At 37.9% G+C, this 18587-nt stretch overlaps 1 protein-coding gene across 1 annotated transcript in view; it reads right to left on the reverse strand.

The window, feature by feature from the left end:
- Positions 1 to 2965: 2965 nt before the first annotated feature.
- ENPP1 (ectonucleotide pyrophosphatase/phosphodiesterase 1) overlaps positions 2966 to 18587 on the reverse strand; it is a 45603-nt gene continuing 29981 nt past the window's right edge. Inside the window, exons 17-24 of the mRNA XM_008071884.1 lie at positions 17787 to 17956; positions 16879 to 16930; positions 14941 to 15095; positions 12799 to 12928; positions 11032 to 11112; positions 10068 to 10200; positions 7386 to 7548; positions 2966 to 3811 (exon numbers count right to left, since the gene is read on the reverse strand). Of these exons, the coding sequence (XP_008070075.1) occupies positions 3641 to 3811; positions 7386 to 7548; positions 10068 to 10200; positions 11032 to 11112; positions 12799 to 12928; positions 14941 to 15095; positions 16879 to 16930; positions 17787 to 17956 (1055 nt within the window). The 3' untranslated portion in view covers positions 2966 to 3640. The remainder of the gene's footprint in view (positions 3812 to 7385; positions 7549 to 10067; positions 10201 to 11031; positions 11113 to 12798; positions 12929 to 14940; positions 15096 to 16878; positions 16931 to 17786; positions 17957 to 18587) is intronic.

Raw genomic sequence — 18587 nt, forward strand, 5'->3', positions numbered from 1 at the left:
GTACTGATCCTCAACACAACCAATAAACTCAATTATGAAAGAAGAAAAAAGAAGATGGCTGATGAAATAGTGAAAGGAAAAGGAGAATAGAGTACTGTGTAAGAGCAATGAAGTAAAAGCTAAGTACGCAGATGTGGGTGCACCTTCCTTTAAACAATCAGCATGGCATTTATAGTCTGATATTTCCATCAGAGCAGATTATTATAACAAAGCAAGAAAAATGTAGTTCTTGTACATCATAGGTTGGCCACAGTGACACTAGTGGTAGAAAATATCAGAAGTAAATGGGAAAATACCAAAAAATGTATCCACCCAAGGAATGTCAGAATGCTCCCCTCCTCCGACTTTTTTTGTTGTTGTTGAGACCGAGTCTCGCTCTGTTGCCCAGACTGGAGCACAATGGTGCAATTATAGCTCACTGTAACCTCAAACTCCTGGGTTCAGGTGATCCTCCCACCTCAGTTTCCTGAGTAGCTGGGACTACAGGCGCTAGCCACCACACCCTGCCAAATGCCCTTCTTTAGCTGTATATCTGAAGACCTCCAATTCATCCTTCAAGTCTTAGCCCAAAGGCTGGGAGGCCACTGCTGAAACTGCCAAGAAGCAACCAGTGTCTCTTTTGTGCTGCCTGGCACTGTGATCATGACTTCCTCATAACATCTACCACACTTCAGGGATCATTTATACTTCTGCTGCTTCCTCCCTCTCTCCAAAACTGTCAGAATTATAACTTCTTCTTTGTATGCTTGGTGTCTAACAAAGGGAACAGGCAACTTATCCATGTAATTAAGCTCTGCTAAGATGCTTTAAATAGAGTAAATCAGTCAAACACAGTGGCTCACGTCTGTAATCCCAGCATTTTAGGAGGCAGAGGCAAGAGGATTGCCTGAGCTAAGGGGTTGGAGACCAGTGTGAGCAACATGGCGAGACCTCGTTTCTACAATAAATCATAAAGTTAGCCAGGTATGGTACATGCCTGTGGTTCCAGCTATTTGGAAGGAACACCTGAGCTCAGCAGGTCGAGGCTGCAGTGATCATGAGCATGCCACTGCACTCCAGCCTGGGTGACAGAGTGAGACTACGACTCAAAAAAAAAAAAAAAAAAAATAGAGTAAATCATGTATCTGCACGTGTTTTGAAAAATATATAAAATCAGCAAGATACTTCTACAAAGATGGAATAACTTTCCCTTTGCTAAGTACAGATAAAAAAGCTTTGTATTATATATATATATATGGCAAAGACAGGAAGACTGAACAGTGGAGAGAAGGTAGACAGACTAGGACCCTTGAAGCCCAAGGAACAACACTGTGACAAGTTCCCTGAGTTTTCTTTTTAGTTCATATACCTCAGACTTGGAACTGAAGGAAGTAGCAACCTGGAAATGTCAAGAAATACAGAATCCCTCTCCTTACCCCCCCCAAAAAATCCCAAAGAGAGGCCTGCTGTCTCTCTAGCCAAATGACCAGAAAATGGAAAGTCTAGAAAAAGTAAAAGCCCCTATACTCCAACCAAATACCACGGAAAAATCCACGACCCCACCCATACTAGCCAAGGCTGAGTGGGAAGCCTAGCTATCCCTCCTCACCAGGCTGTAAAGAGGTTCCCCAAGTCCTGCCAGGAAGGAGTCAGAGAAGGCTGAGTAGGGAACAAGAAACCTAATCCCTCTTCCCCTGATGATGCTGAAGCCCTCTCAGTTACTCCTGTCCCACAGCAGCAGTGGCGATGTCAGGAAGCAGTAAAAGGGCCCTGCACATGGCAGCCAGGGAAGCATCAACCAAGGCCTAATGGAAAGTGATTCCTCCGCGACCCTGCAGGAGCAAGGGGTCCCTCACATCCTAAGTGTCAATGGTGGCTGGGTAAAGGACATGGACTCCTAGTACATCTGGTAATAATGAGGCAGCACCTCCAATTCCTCCACTGTGGTGGGGTCAGGGAAAGCTAACGCAGGTTTAAATAAGCTCCGTCGTCTCAAACACCATACCTAAAATATTCGGGCTTCAACTAAAAATCATACATCATACCAAGAAGCAGAAAAATATTTTTTACAGAAAAAAGACCATCAATAGATGCAAACACCAAGATGAACAGATATAGAATTGTTCGATAAGGATTTTACAGCAGTCGTAAAAAATGCTTCAACAAACAATGACAAACACACTTGAATAAATGAAAAACCAGAAAGTCTCAGCAAAGAGAGAAAAATTTTCAGCAAATAAAAGATACAAAGAAGAACCAAATGCACATTTCAGAAATACAATAACTAGAATCCATGAATGGGCTCAGCAGCAGTACAGATTAGATAGAAGAATCAGTGAACTCAAAGACAGTAATAGAAATGACCCGCTCTGAGCAACAGAGAAAAATTATATTGAAAAAAATATATATACAGAGCCTCAGGAAACTGTGAAACTAAAACAAAAACCAACAAAACTTTCTAAGTTATTAAAGAATTTCAGATGTAAATTGTATCATCCAAAGGAACCTGTGGCTGGTTGTTAGGCTGTTGAAGAATGCTCATATGGAGCACATATAAACACCTTTGGTGTACCAATATTGTACTTAAATTGGACCCAGGTAGCATAAAAGTTAATGGAGCCCTCACAGGTTCACAAGTAGGGATGCAAGAGTGTAGTCAATGCAAGTGGGGACATCAAGTTCACTGTGCCCCTTATCATGTCCACTGAGAAGATATGAAGTGATTGGTGACATGTTCCTTTCACATCTATGGAAATTCAAAATCAACTACTCAACACAGAACATTTTTGTGTGGGGAGAGAAATATTCCTACCGTCTCAATAAAAAATGGCACTGTGCATGTGCTGACAAGTTCTCTGAAATTTCACCAAGATAAAGTGCAATTTTAACAGTCCAAAGGACCACATTTAAAGCCATTTTAATTTATGTGAATTACCGGTGAGCAGGATAGGAACTTTGCTTTTTTTTGTACAAATGTAGAGTGAGATTTTATAATAGATAGGTATACTCAACTCACAGATCTTCCCTCAAAGTTTAACTTGTTTGAGCCATTAAATCTGGAGAAATCCAATCACAATAAAGAAAATAACACGGGACTGGTAACTTGGCTTCTCAGAGGGTTTACAGGAAAGATAGAAAAAGTGTCTCCAAGTATTTTGGCTTCCATTATTTTTTTTTTTTGATTAAAACAAAAAGAAATTAAACTTCAAGTTAAAAGAAATACAGAACTACTTTTAAATTATTGTAAAGATAACAATGTAACATGGACTATCCCAATTCTATTAATAAGTCTAGTGCCAATGCCATCAAGGTTTATTATCAATAATAAGGTTCAAATGTCTGGTGTCCAGACAATATTCACAGCTACTTCTCCCTTAAGAGAAGTAGAAAAGCAGTTTTAGGTACGGTCTGTCTTTATTTCTTCAAATTTAAACAATGTATACAATTCTTACATATTCAAATAGTGCAAGACTCAACAGGACACTCTCCTACTGGTGTGCTGAGTACACAGGTTTCCCTGAGATGTCCGTATCACAGAGGATTCCGCTCTAACTCTGGTCGACAGTTTGTGAACATTGCAACAATAGATGGGAGAAGGGGTTGTATAAAATATATGGTTCTCTAAAAAAGATTTAGGGTATGCTTCTGGAGTAAAAAAATATCAGTCTTCTTGGCTAAAGGTTGGCAAATGTGTTTTCAACTTTAAAATGTCTGAAACTGGCTCTTTTCTTTGTTGATAGAAGCTGAGTCCAGTGATGTGTTCAACATCTGTGATCCGTGCTCTGTGTAACATTAACAACTCTTCAACCCATGAGGATTCATGCTTCCCGTGCTAAGAGGATGGGAAATCAAAAAGAAAAGTCACCAGAGAACACTTGACTCACTTCTATAAGCTCTCCATCTCCCAGGTTAATCATTTATGTCACTTTGGCTCTGAAGTGGCAGATGTCACGAGATTTGTTCGGCAGAACCCCATTCCTGAGTAGCTCTCTAATACACTCTGCGCATATATATTTAATTAGATGTATCTAATTTGGGAAAAAGAACGCATACCTGGGACAGATGGTCATTCATTACACAGGTGCAAGAAACTTCAATAGTGTGGAGTTAAAAAATATTGGAAAACAGAAACCACATGACATGACAGAAAGAATATGGCAATTAATGTATAGAAACTTGGATTCAAGTCCTGTTTCTATGACTATCAGGGAAACTCAGGCAAGTTATTTAGCATATGAGTCTTGATTCCTTATTTATCTCCTCATAGGGTTGTTTTGAAGATCAAGTGTAATATGTAATGTGCGCAAATGTACTACACAAACACTAGTTCTTATGAGAATGCAGTATCTACATAGCTGCACAGAATTGGAAGAAGTAGCAAATCACAATTTCATTTCTGGTGAGACAGCAAAGTCTCAGATGGGATCAGAAAAGAATTAAGGGCAGATATTCTGGCAATTGGAAGCCGGGGTGGTAGCTGAAGTAGATGACAGAGATGGAAATCATATATCCATGTGTTAGGGTAAGTTTTTCTGGAAACAGCCACTGGGAAGGGTCAGGTGAAGAATGTATCCACTGGTTCATGGGATATGAGTGTCCAATAAAGACATCCTTCAATAAAAGTTCATGTACTCTTGGGACATTATTAGTTGAAAACAGTAAATATAGGCTTCTCACATCTAAAACAGATCAACAACCTCCATTTTCTCATTAGTCTTCAATCATCCACTATAATACTCGGTCTCGGTCTCCCTTTCTGGTTTTAAGGGGGCCAGTCCAACTCACTGGACTACTTGACCAGTGGATAACTGCCATTTGCTCTAACATTCACTGGAAAAAATTTTAAAAGTAAGCCGGGCTTGGTGTTTCAGCCTGTAATCCTAGCCCTTTGGGAGGCCGAGGTAAGTAGATTGCCTGAGCCCATGGGTTCAAGATCAGCCTGGGCAACTTGGCGAGACCTCATCTCTACAATAAATCAAAAATTAGCTGGGTGTGGTAGTGCACGCCTGCAGTTCCAGTTACTTAGAAGGCTGAGGTGGAAGGATCACTGGAACCCAGCAGGCTGACGCTAGGGTGGCTGTGAGTATGCCACTGCACTCCAGCCTGGGGGACAGAGTGAGACTCTAACTCAAAAAAAAAAAAAAAAAAAAAGGAACATGCAAGATATCCCTTCTCTTGGGCTAATATCCAACTAATCTTTAGTCACTACTTTAGAGGTGAAACAGAAGGGATCAGTAAGTATGCATGGCATACTTTAAAATAATGCTCTCTCTGGCTCAAGTCCAGTATTCAGAATCTTTTAGGTACATTGCCATCATAGAATCTGATAAAATGTTTTTATTTAAGGTAGTAGCATAATTGCTTTTGGAACAGTAGAGTTGGAAAACACACTCAATGCACAATTCATGTACATAAGTTATAAGCTTGAGCTTGTGGCTGCCTTGCTTTTGGGGGTTGGGGCTAGAATTGAGACATGATATCAGAAAAGCAGAAGTTATGTTTAGCCATGTGGACCAAAGCCACATGCTTAAAATGGTGGGGCAGAAAGGTGAGAAAGATCTGGGGCCAGGTGCAGTGGCTCATGCCTGCAATCCCAACACTTTGAGAGGCAGAGGCGTGAGGACTGTCTGAGCCCAGGGGTTCAAAACCAGTCTGGGCAACTTGACAAAACCTCATCTCTACAATAAAAAAATAAAAATTAGCCATGCACGCCTGTGGTTCCAGCTACTTGGAAGGCTGAAGCAGAAGGATCACCTGAGCCCAGCAGGTCGAGGCTGAGGTAGCCATGAGCATGCCACTGCACACCAGTCTGGGCTATAGAGTGAGACTGTAACTCAAAAAAAAAAAAAAAAAAGGTTTGGGTCCGTAATGCTGCTGTAGACCCAAGACTGTGTACACCTAGACTTTTTGTTCCATAAGGAACCCCTGACTTGCTTAAGTCACTGCAACAGGATTTCTATTCTTTGCTACAGAACCCAAGTCTAACAGATACATTTAACGACAATTTAATCTCTCAAAGAAAAGAAAGTCATGAGGAAGGAAATAGTTGGTATGTGTCCAACACAGTGTCACTGTTTTGGCAGAGTTCGATACTTATCAGGCAGCCAACTGAAGTCCTGTTATTTTGTATTTAATTACAAAGAACAATAGACATGTGTTCTATGAGGAGTGGTCAAATAATTCTGAAAGTTAATTAAAGAAAGACATATCCTCATGAATTTTTTTTTTTTTGAGTTGGAATCTCACTCTGTCACCCAGACTGGAGTGCAGTGACCGCTCCCAGCCACCACAGCCTTGACCTGCTGGGCTCCGGCGATCCTTCCTCCTCAGTCTTCCAAGTAGCCGGAACTACAGGCATGCACCACCACATCCGGCTGATTTTTTTTGATTTATTGCAGAGATGAGGTCTCGCTGCCCAGGCGGGTCTCGAACCCGCGGGCTCAGGCAATCCACTCACCTCAGCCTCCCAAAGGCGCGGGATTACAGGCTGAGCCACCGAGCCCGGCTATCCTCATGAATTTTAACAACTGGTACACAGAAAGACTACTCCATCAGGGATGGAAATGGGGTCACTCCATGCCACTCCTGGGCCCCTGGAAGAAACCCCCAGGTCCTCAGTACCTAGAGCACCTGACAACAAATATCTAAGAAAGGAATGAATGACTGGATCAAAGAAGTGAGGACTGAGTGAACACGGTACTCTTTCTTGCTGAGCTCAACCTGGGTTCTCAGGATCCTCTTGACCACAGAACTCCGGGAAACCACCACCCCTCCATTAGGACGGTATGAATCTAAATCTTTTTGCCAACTTAGGTATAGAGATACCTTGTGTAACTTCAAGTGGGGGAAAAATATAGGAAATGAGGGGGGTTGCTCTGAATAAAAAACATTTTGGCTCACCATAAAGAGACACTTAAAAATTGCTGAAATTTTATGCAGTCTTGATGTTCAACTCTACTATTTAGATTTTTAAAATTCTGAGCAAATAACATAATATCAAACAAACGTTTCCAAACACTGGAATGACAACAGAATAAAAAAGGATAAGATTTTTGTAATTAAGTGATACATAAAAAATTCCAAATGTCATCTAACTACAACTTTAAAGGGCTGACACTTTGAAATTATAAATCCACTTTTGAAGTAAGAGAAAATCCACACTTCAAACGAACCTAGAATTTTGTGGCAAAGGCATATGAAGTGCACTTTGATCTTATGTTTAGTGTCTTTGACAGGGGTAGTCTTCTCCAAAGATAAGTCATGTTAAAAGATTAAATTTAAAACCATCCTGTAATTTCAAAGTCCTTGTATATGCAAGAGTTGTATTTTCTTCCACTACAGTGTCAGATGTAAGACACACACACAAATATACACGTTTATATTTTCAATATGTACAAGCTACTTACCACACAGCTCTCGCTGTTATCACTCCTGTGAGGCAAAATGAAAGCTAAGGTGTCTAAGTTTTCACAGCGCAAGGGAATCTGGGATGTATTTTTACAACTTGTTAGTACAATGAAGAAGTGAGTTGGAATCAGAATTTCTTGATTACGGATGACTCTTCTGTTTCTGTAACAGGACAACATTCACTTTAAGAAGAAGCAACTATCTTCCTTTTAATTAAAATTTCAGTAGAGCATGCTTTTAATACAATACATCTAGAATCCAATTCAGACAAATAATTAAATATAAAAAGTTAGGAATCATAATTCCAGATTGATGGTAATAATTAGAAGACAGTCACATAAACACAGTTCAAATAATTTTTAACTTCTGTATAACGTTATTAAATTTTGGAAGTTTCTTACGTTCTACATAAAGAAACTGAAAGTGAGACAGAAACTCATTTCTGAACACGTACAACCAAGATTCTAAACTACAACTTACAGTTCTTTGGGCAGGAAACCACTGGTTAGATAATTTTTATTCCAGCTCCTTCAGAAAAGACATGTGAATTCTTCTTTGTTTTAACTGGATTTTCTTTCCTATCTCAACCACTTAATTTATTTAATTGCAACATACTATCAAATATGTCTCAAGCATCTTTACCTCATGGTAGTTCTCTTATTTCCTTTGGTTTTAAGGTTGTGTTTATTTTTTCAGCATCTTTCAGAATTTAGGGTAGTGGGATCAATTGTTTTCAAATATGATCTTATGTAGAATCATAATATATAAAACAGATTTAAACAGAAGGCTCTGGTTAAAATGCAGGTATTAAGCATATGATGTTTTCTTCTTTTATCCACTCCAGTGCTATGGCCTAAGTGACAGCTTTATGCCTCAAGGGATACAGTAAAAACAAATTGCAATCTTATAAACTGATGTGCACTGAGATCTATGTGTGTAAGTCACATACAAGGGGACACCCACCCAAAAAACTGGAATTATCTTTTGGAGGTTGGGCCCCTTGTAGTACAGGATTCCAACACTAGATAAGTGAAGTGTTCTAGGAATCCATCAGCATCAGTAAACCAGTGTATCTTTTTGTTTCCCCAGATGAAAAAAAGTCCTCAAAGGGAAACATTTTGCTGATGTGGGAGGAGTGAAACAAAAAAACAGTAGAAGCAGTAAAAGGCATCAAAATCCACCAGTTCAAAAACTATTCTGAGCAGTGGAAAAAGTGTCTCCATAGGTGTATTGCATCAAATGGAAAATATTATGAAGGTGACTGAAGTTTAAACATGTAAGAATAAATACACAATTTTTTATAAATAAATTCTGGGTTTGGGGGTACTCCCCCCCCTGTATATCTAAGTGAGACTGGGAGAACAGGAAAGTTCTCAAAAAGGGCTGAATCTCGAGGAAACTTCAGGCTTTTTCTTAAAGTCTTAATAGTAAAATTGCTTCCATTACTTATTTATTTATTTTTGAGTTAGAGTCTCACTTGGTCACCCAGGGTGGAAGTAGTGGCATGCTCACGGCTACCACAGACTTGACACATTGGACTTGGGCATTCCTACCACCTCAGCCTTCCAAGAAGCTGGAACTAAAGGTGCACGCCACTGTTCCCAGCTAATTTTTGTACATATTGAAGAGATGCGGTTTTGCCATATTGCCCAGGCTGTTCTAAAACCTTTGGACTCGGGCGATCTCCTTGCCTCCACCTCCTGAAGTCCTGGGATAACAAGCATGAACCACAGCAACTAGCTGTAATAATTTTTAAAATAAAGATTAGCCAGTTTCTAAAATGTTCTTCCCCTCTCCTCTTACAAAAAGTACCACTAATGGTCACTCTATCATTTTCCCCTGGTCAGAGTTGAGTAAAAGCCCTGACATTCACCCAAGGTCACTACACTTGAAGCACTACAGCTATATAATCCCATTCATTCCTCAACTCAAAATGTCTGTAGCCATACCATAGTTTATTCTCCTGACAGTATATTAAAATAGTATCATAACAATTAGCCACAGAGATCTTAAACACTGAGTTCAGCATTTATGCTGAACTCAGCTGGACTGTATAAAAAAATGTGGTACATATACACAATGGAATATTATGCAGCCATAAAGTAGGACAAACATATGGACTTTGCAGCAACTTGGATGGATTTAGAGTCAATCATACTCAGTGATCTATCATAGAAACAAAGAATAGAATACCATATGTTTTCACTCATAAGCAGAGCTTGAACAATTATTAAAATACTATTAGAAAGGAATTGGCAGTAGTGGGAAACTGTCAGGGAATGGGGGAAGAGATTGGCAGTTGAGAGAAACTGTTAGGAGTGGGAGGGGCACACCTCATCAACAAGGGTACCTGCATAATCAACTTTTGTATACCTAACCCTGAATTGTACCCCACATCTTTATAATAAAAAAAAAAAATATCTATTCCAATAGAAAAAGAAAAAGAATTACTCAAGTGAACTTAGTAGGAGAGAAACACTACTTCTTTTACCCAAAAGATATTTTACTAAACTTTGAGCAATACATCAAAATTAATCAGCTATTTCAAGAGGCTTCCAGTGTAGTCAGAAGTGTCACCTACATAAATGTGAACAGTACAGGATAAAAAAGTTTCTGCTAACTCAACTGCTGGCAATCCCATTTGATAGCTATTTTTTAAGAGAAATGAAATACGTTCTTACCGCCTTAGAGTCTCTGAGGAATCATACTGTCCATCATAATCATAGTCAAAGACAGGACCGCTGACGACGTTGACGCCATTTCTTTCTTCAGCATACCTTTGCAGTAGGGTGTCATGAAAATAGCCCCATATGACTGAAACAAGATGGAAGACAATGCAACTTCAAAAAAAATCACCATGCTGTCATGAAATAAATTAACACTATGATTCAAAGTTTGCATTTGTAATAATTACAGTCAAGTTTGGCTTCAATCTTAGTGTGAGGCCAAAAATCCAGTTTTGGCCTTTGGAAGAACTCATAGACAAATATTGACTCTAACTCTATTTTAAGCATCTCTGAATAAGTGCATCATGATGAACTTATGATCACATCTAATCATTAAATATAGCATCACAAACACAAATAAGGCATATTATTCATATTTACTATTACTATCTGAATATTCCCTTTAAAATATTCACAAGTATTCTAAATATAAATTAGAGTAGAAATCTCCTTATATGCTTACATTTTAATATTCTAGACATCAATTTAAGTGTAAATGTATATTTATTCCTGAAAGATTCAAATGCTGCAATAGGCAATGATTATGTAAAATCTTTTCATTTTGAAAACAAAAATAATGATAAAGAACTTTCAAATAGTTACATAGAGAAACAATTTAAAGTTAGTATAAGTGTTAGTAGACTGTATTAGCTAAATAACTTTAGGAAGAACACCATATACCTTTTCACCAAAAACGTTTTTAACATTTAAATACAAAGCACAATAGATATTGGAATATATAATATTATAATATTTGTAAAATTTTTTGTGTACTAGTATTCTCCAAGTTAAATGAATATTCAAGAATGTATTTGATATTCATTCATTTAATTTGACCATACATTTTATTACATATAAATTATACCTACATGTACAGAAAATCATTAAAATTATAAAATATAGAATTAGCATGTTTTACCTTGAAAACTCTGGTACATTGGCACTATATTGGTAGTAAGCAAAGCTTCAGAATATATCTGACTTGAGTTTTTATTTAGTTCTACAAAGAAAAAAGGAAACTTTTTTATTCTTCACAGATAGCATTAGAAATTATAATTTCTTGGGGTGGAGGGAGCATTTTAAAAATTAGCTGAGGGTCAGGCACAGTGGCTCAGTCTGTAATCCCAGCACTTTGGGAGGCCGAGGCCAGAAGATTGCCTGAGCCCACGGGTTTGAAACCAGCCTGGGCAACTTGGTGAGACCCCGTCTCTACAATAAATCACAGAAACTAGCCGGGCATGGTGGCGTGCATCTGTAGTTCCAGCTACTTGGAAGGCTGAGGCAGAAGGATTGCTGGAACCCAGCAGGTCAAGGCTGCAGTGGACGTGAGCGTGCCACTGCATTCCAGGCTGGGCAACAAGAGTGAGATTCCAACTCAAAAGTAAAAATAAAAAATAAATATTAGCTGAGTATTATCTTAAGCCTGTAAAGCTTTTCCAGATACTGGGTCAAGGGAAAATGCAATGTACTTGGTCCAGCCCTTACAAAAATCAAATAGTTAAACATTTTAGGGTGTGTGCAGTGGCTCACGCCTGTAATCCCAGCACTTTGGGAGACAGAGGCGAGATAATTGCCTGAGCTCAGGGGTTGAGACCAGTTTGGGAAACGTGAGACCTTGTCTCTATAAAAAACTTTAAAAATTAGCTGGGCATGGTAGGGCGCACGTGTGGTTCCAGCTACCTAGAAGGCTGAGGCAAAGTAATTGCCTGAGCCCAGCAGGTTGACTGCGGTGGCCATGAGCGTGTCACTGCACTCCAGCCTGGGTGACAGTGAGACTCCGACTCAAAAAAAAAAAAAAAAGTAAGTAAATAAATAAATAAGTAAACATTTTATTTTTCAAGATGAATGTGTCAAAATAAGCAAAAAATTTAATAACAAGAGTCTCAAATTAAACATACTGATTTTTACCTTATCTGTCTTATTTCACCTAAAGAGAATTAAGTTGACAATCTTTCTATAAACTTTTTCATAGTGAAAAGAAAAAAGAGAAAATCTGGCTTCAGAATGACACCTACTAACCAGAAAAAACATCACAGGATGTCTGCCTTGAAATGCCACACAAGGCTTCTTTGTATGAATTTGAGGCCTGGACCTAGTCTATTTTCATAATGTAATAACCAAGTTCTGACTTCAGACACCCTGGGGACTGGACTGGATGCTAAGGGTACCTGAGCCCCCAGAGCTTTCTGATTTTTGCTTTTGATGGCTGGCCCCAAAATGTCTTCTCATTAACATACAAATTTGCCACTTCAAAAAATAGAATACAGCTTCAAAAAAGCCATTCCCTAGAGGCTCAGCATCAGTGAAAAAGCAAGCATAGCTAAGGCTCGACTTTTACCTTATTCTCTGACAAATCACATTTCTTTTTAAACAACAAAGTGATATCTCCTAAGAAGCCTTCCAACTTTAGAGTTTTCTCAAATTTTGTTTAAAAGAAATGCAGAAAAGTGAAGAGTGTTCTATTTATGGTATCTCTACTAAATCAACTACTTTCCGAGCAAAAATAAAGTTTTACAAAATTCAAGTTTTAGATGATTAAAATTTTTGCCTTGACAGTCATTATTTCTGATTCACAATAAATAAACAAGGCCATATACATTGCTCTATAATGTATACACAAGAAAAAAAAAAAAGGAAGAGAAGAAGAAGATTAGGAAAGGGAAAGTCAGGGGAGGAAGAAACTTACGTGGTGGGAAGAGGAACCCATAACTCAGTTTGGCATTATTTTTATAAAACGAACATTTATGGACAGGACTAAGAGAAATTCGAAAGTCCTGGTAGAGACAGTTAGAAAAGTCTTCTGTAAAGAAACTGTCCTAGAGAACAAAATAAAAGGAAACATCAGGTATTAGGCACAGAGAAGAAAAGGAAACTGCATATCAATAGTTAAAATGAACTACAGAATAAAATTACGAAGCCCTAGTTTTCTGTTCATGTCCTTTACCATTTCTCCATTTTTCTACTAGTATGTTCATCTCTTTTGTATAGGTCATCATTTCTTATAAAGAAATGCTAAAATTATTGACAATACTAAAGATATTGTTTGTCACCTGTGTGTAGATGTTTTTGTGCTCTACTGTGCTAATTTGTTTACAGTGTTTTCCATAAAACGAATACTGATGTGGAATTTTAAGCTTTTATGTAATAAAATGATGACTTTTTAGAGATTTGAATTTGTCTTCCACACCCAACCGCATAGCCAAAAGCTTCTGGGGAAGGGAGGACAGTCACTAAACAGCAGTAAAAAAACCTCACAATAGCAAGACATGGTGGCGCATGCTTGTAGTTCCAGTTACTTGGAAGATGGAAGCAGAAGGATCGCCTGAGCCCAGCAAGTCAAGGTTGCAGTGGCTGTGAACGTGCCACTGCACTCCAGCCTGGGTGACAGAGTGAGACTCTGACTCAAAAAAACGAAACAAAACAAAACAAAACAAAACACTCATGAGCAGTGATGACTGTGAATTTACATGCAGCTTTAGTTATATAAGAAAACAAATATCCAAATGGAATCAAAGAATACCATAATTAAGGTATTAAACAAAAATAAATAAGATGACTGCTATATATTATGAAGTCAAATTTTGAAAGTATTTAAAATGTTTGCAGTCACTCTTTAGAATTAAAAAAAAAACAGCTGGGCGTGGTGGCCCAGCCTATAATCCCAACACTTTGGGAGGCCAAGGCGAGTAGATTGCCTGAGCCCACGGGTTTGAGACCACCCCAGGCAACTTGGAGAGACCTTGTCTCTACAATAAATAAAAAATTAGCTGGGCATGGTGGTGCACACCTGTAGTCCTGGTTACTTGGAAAGCTGAGGCAGAAGGATCGTCAGAGCCCAGCAGGTTGACACTGGGGTGGCCATGAATGTGCCACTACACTCCAGCCTGGGCAACGGAGTAAGATTCTGACTCAAAAAAAAAAAGAATTTAAAAAAAAATCAAAGTTCAAGAAACTTCATATGAGTATATGAATATGTGTGTATTTTATATATATATATTTTTTTTTTTTTTAAACATAAATTACATGTATACACACACATATCCCTATCTTTTTATTTGGCAATCTCACTCAGAATGAACAACAGTTTTATTTTTTAAATCCAACTGTTACCCCCAACTGTGCTCTCTCAGATCACTTTTTCCAGTCCTTGAAGGCATTCTGTAGCTAGCCAGTCACTTTCAGTTTCTGAAACTCTAGTCAGGCCAGTTAAAAATTTCAGTTCCAAGTAAGATCTAAATTTCGCCTCCTCTCCCCTTTTCTTCAAGGACTATCTCGTTTATCAGTCCTCCTTCCATCACTGGCCTTATTCTGGGATATTTGCTCTCACTCCTTTCAAGACCTAACTCCTCTGGTGTTGGTGGTGAATGGAATTCAGCCTCTCCCTGGGCTGGGTGTCTTCCTGCAGACGATATATGCAGTGATGTCACTGAGTTTTAGTGGCTTTCCTCACCATTGAGGCCCCCCCAGGTTTGGACAGCTAAGGGAAATACTTGTGCTTAAACAGCTATATTCAAGTATTTGGAAATACATAATTGTGACTGGTTGTAAGACTAATTTCCTGAGAGTCTAAGTCAGAATCATAAAATATTAAAATGGTAGGGGGAGGCAAGCGAGAATCCTTTACGGTATGTCCCCTCATTTCACAGACGAAATCTGTTCTGAATCTCAAAATCACATAGCTGTTTAGTGGCAGGACCAGATCAGCACTCCTCAGATTTGGGAACTGATCAACGAGCCAAGATTAACAGTAAGAAACTATGCTTTCAATGTTTTGCTTAATGATAATTTGAAATAACTACACATGGCTAAAGAGGTGACAAATACTTGCATTTCTGTCCACGGTGTAGGATGTCCAAAGTGGCATTAGGATGTCATGGCTGTATCCACTCACAAACTGGTGCTGAGAAAGAAGACAGGCAGAGTTTTTCTTCTGGAGAACTCTGGGTCTTCCATAGGGTAAACTTTCATGCTTAATCATCTTCTCTTGGGTTGTAGGGGAAAAAGAAACCACCATGTAAATGTATTTAGAGTGCATATATGATAATATATTAAGATACACTCATCTAACCCTTTCCTTCCACTTAGCCAAGCTGAAATTTATTTTTATTTTATTCATGTTACTATTTTTATTCTTTTTAGAGATGTGGTCTCCCTCTGTCACGCAGGCTGGATTGCAGTGGCATGATCACAGCTCACTGCAACCTCAAACTCCTGAGCTCAAGTTTTCCTCCCACCTCAACCTCTGGAATAGCTGGGACTACAGACATGTGCCACCATGCCCAGCTGAAAATGTATTTTTAACTATTAAAAAAAGCTAATTATAAGGAACAGAATCATAAATAATTAACAAAACAAATGGGGTTCACTGTAACTTTTGTTTATAAAGATACTGAAAGATCCATGTAATATCAAGATATTACAAGGGGACATGAAACTGTAAGATATTCCAGTTAATTAGAACTTAAATTACCAAAAATTCTTTAGCATTATTTTAATTACTTATTCTTCAGGACAGACTTCAGAAAGTAAATTTTCTGGGTGATATGCGTACTTGGAAAGCAAAAGTTCGTGAATGAAAGTATGACACTCAACTAAATGAAACAATAACAATACAGATATTGTTTATTGCCCTTTCTCCAGTGTCAAGTGCTTTGCAGAGTGCTTTGTCTGCATCATCGAATTAATCTTTACAACCCCTTATGAATTAAATGTGTATGCCCACTTTGCAGATGAGGAAACAGCGCTTTGTGGGAGGGAATATTTTTTCCATGAACGTGTAGTTTCTAAGCTCTTATTCCGACTCAGATCTACCCAGTTCTGAAAGTGTCATCCCTTATCACGATACACTGGGGTTATCAAAGACTTCCTAATCCAAACATTCAGAGGCTTTGAATAGACAAGTTAAAGTCAGAATTAATGCAGACTTTACCTCTTTATTCCAGCAGGAAAAAAAAAAATGTGAGCCCACGAACTTAAGGAACAGAGATTGCATCAAAGTGACTCTGAACATTTGAGTCACAAGTGAAAAATTTCACTAGTTGTCTACACAGTCTTAATTTTATTCAAAAGTTATGAAGAAACAAACTTAGATAAATAATTCAATTTATAATCTTATAATTAACTAAGAACCAGGTGAGATTTTTTTTTGAGTTGGAGTCTCACTCTGTCACCCAGACTGGAGTGCAGTGGCTGCTCCCGGCCACTGCAGCCTTGACCTGCTGGGCTCCGGCGATTCCTCCGCCCCAGCCTTCCAAGTAGCTGGAACTACAGGAGCGTGATACCACGCCCAGCTAATTTTTTTTTTTTTTTTTTGTAGAGATGAGGTCTCGCCAAGTTGCTCAGGCGGGTCTTGAACCCACGGGCTCAGGCAATCCACTCACCTCAGCCTCCCAAAGTGCTGGGATTACAGGCTGAGCCACCGAGCCCGGCTAGGTGAGATATTTTAAGTGGAAATCTGAGGTTCCACTATAAACCAATAACAATTTTCAAAATTTCAAAGCAACTCCATTACATTCATAAAGTGTGATTCAGCTTCCACTAAATCTGTTACATGCTATTTCCACTGAAAAGTATCCCTTCTTTCCTTATGACTAACAGTCTAGGCTGTTAAGCAAAGAAATCTCTATGTTTCCTCAGGTAGCCCTCCATTACTCCCTTTATTTTATTGGTTATTCTCAAATGATGCCCCCAAACCAATTAACTGTGGCTCATATGGCTGAGGAAAAGCCTGCCTTCCCTTTCTAAGCTTGAGAGTCTCATGTCTTACCTTCTGCTATGGTCAAATTAAACTGTGTCTGAAAATCTTCAATTGGCAAGATCTAAAAAAGTATATGAAACCATTGGCAAGAATAGAGAGACATGTTTTAATTTTGTAGCATACAACTTCTCAGCTTAATTTATTCAACACAGAACAAAGATTAAATTTACAATAATCTTGTATTAATGAAAGTTATTTTTTGTTGAGGAGGAAAGGAATGAAGCTGTAAAAAGACAAAATTATTGGTATAAGCATAACACCAATCAATTAAAAATAAGAATACAATCGTTTTATAACTCTTTTTTAAAATATAATTCTTATTTATATGCCAACAGTCCTCTTCAAGCCTAAATCAAATCTAAAACAACATAGAAAGCATAAAATAAGCCACTCTCCAAGTGGCTATCTTTATGGATATTAGTTATCAACTTTTGTTCAAAACTCATCAAGTGTTTTTATCTTCTTACAACAACTATATAGTAAGATAAAAGCAAAAAAGGACAGTGTCAGATATCCATTCTGTAACAAAAAATTTTTTTTACCTCCCTAAATTTAAAACAGGTTGAACTTTATTTTAGAGAAGGAACATTGTGATTGGCTATGTGTTCAAGACCTCACTGCTAGGATAACAGCACAGATTCCATATTCAGGAAATTCAAGGACTCAACTAGACATCTCCCTACCAGCACACTCAAGTAAGTCACAGCACCAAGTCATGAAAAAAATCAAGATGCAGATACAAAAACTGGGAAAAAGAAAGATAAATTATAAAAGTTCTGCATATATCCCTAGTATTAAAAATAAATATGTTTTCTTCCACTCATAGATTTTGATTATTAAGTATTTCTATAGCACATGCTATGCAGAGGGTGCTATAAAACCATACATACTGGGTTAAATTTCTCAGTGATACTTACCGAGGGGTTACATGAGCAGCCAAGGTTATCTTTGGGGTTTCTTGTGAAGGGGCACTGTACCAGGGGATGCACTTCTTTGGGATGCTTTGGGGTGTAAACAGGATTCTTTAGAAGGTGGTTAAGACTTCCATGAGTTCCGTTATTAGGAGCTGGTGTCAAATTTAGTAAATCTGCAAAATTTCAAGAATGGTAAAGAGATACTTAGGAGTGACAAAACCAAATCAGTAGCAGACTTGTGCTATCATTTTAATTTTTTTAAACCACATATAGATGAGCCTTTTACTCTTTAACTAAAAACTATAAAACTCTCCTGGGTTTTAGAGTATTTATGACTATGCTCTTAATTTAAATACTGATATGTATGCTACACTTTGCTATGAAATTTCTAAATTTTAAATTATACAGTAACTATACTATCTGTTGAATGCATATTATATGCTAATCACTGTGCTAATATATTTTTCTCATTTAATCCTCAAAATGATTTAATAAACTATCATCAATTATTTTGGTAGATGAGTGATCAAAGTGTTTTACCCAAAGTCTCAAAGTCATTAATGTAGTAGACCTAGGATTCAAAACCAGTTTTGTCTAAGTCTAAGAATCATACTCTTAATAATAACAACAGCAAATACTAACAGAATAAAGCACTTATTGTAAATATGCCAGGTGCTATTTTAAGTGCTTTAGGACAAATTTACTGATTTAAAGCATATAGGTGCCCACTAAAAGAATTATAGTTAAGATATATAAAAGATTTTGCAAATATCCAGTATCATTATCAAAAGAAGGAAATAACAT

This window comes from Carlito syrichta, unplaced genomic scaffold (genome assembly GCF_000164805.1).
Source record: "Carlito syrichta isolate Samal-C Ts95f unplaced genomic scaffold, Tarsius_syrichta-2.0.1 Scaffold314781, whole genome shotgun sequence".
NCBI classification, from domain to species: Eukaryota; Metazoa; Chordata; class Mammalia; order Primates; family Tarsiidae; genus Carlito; species Carlito syrichta.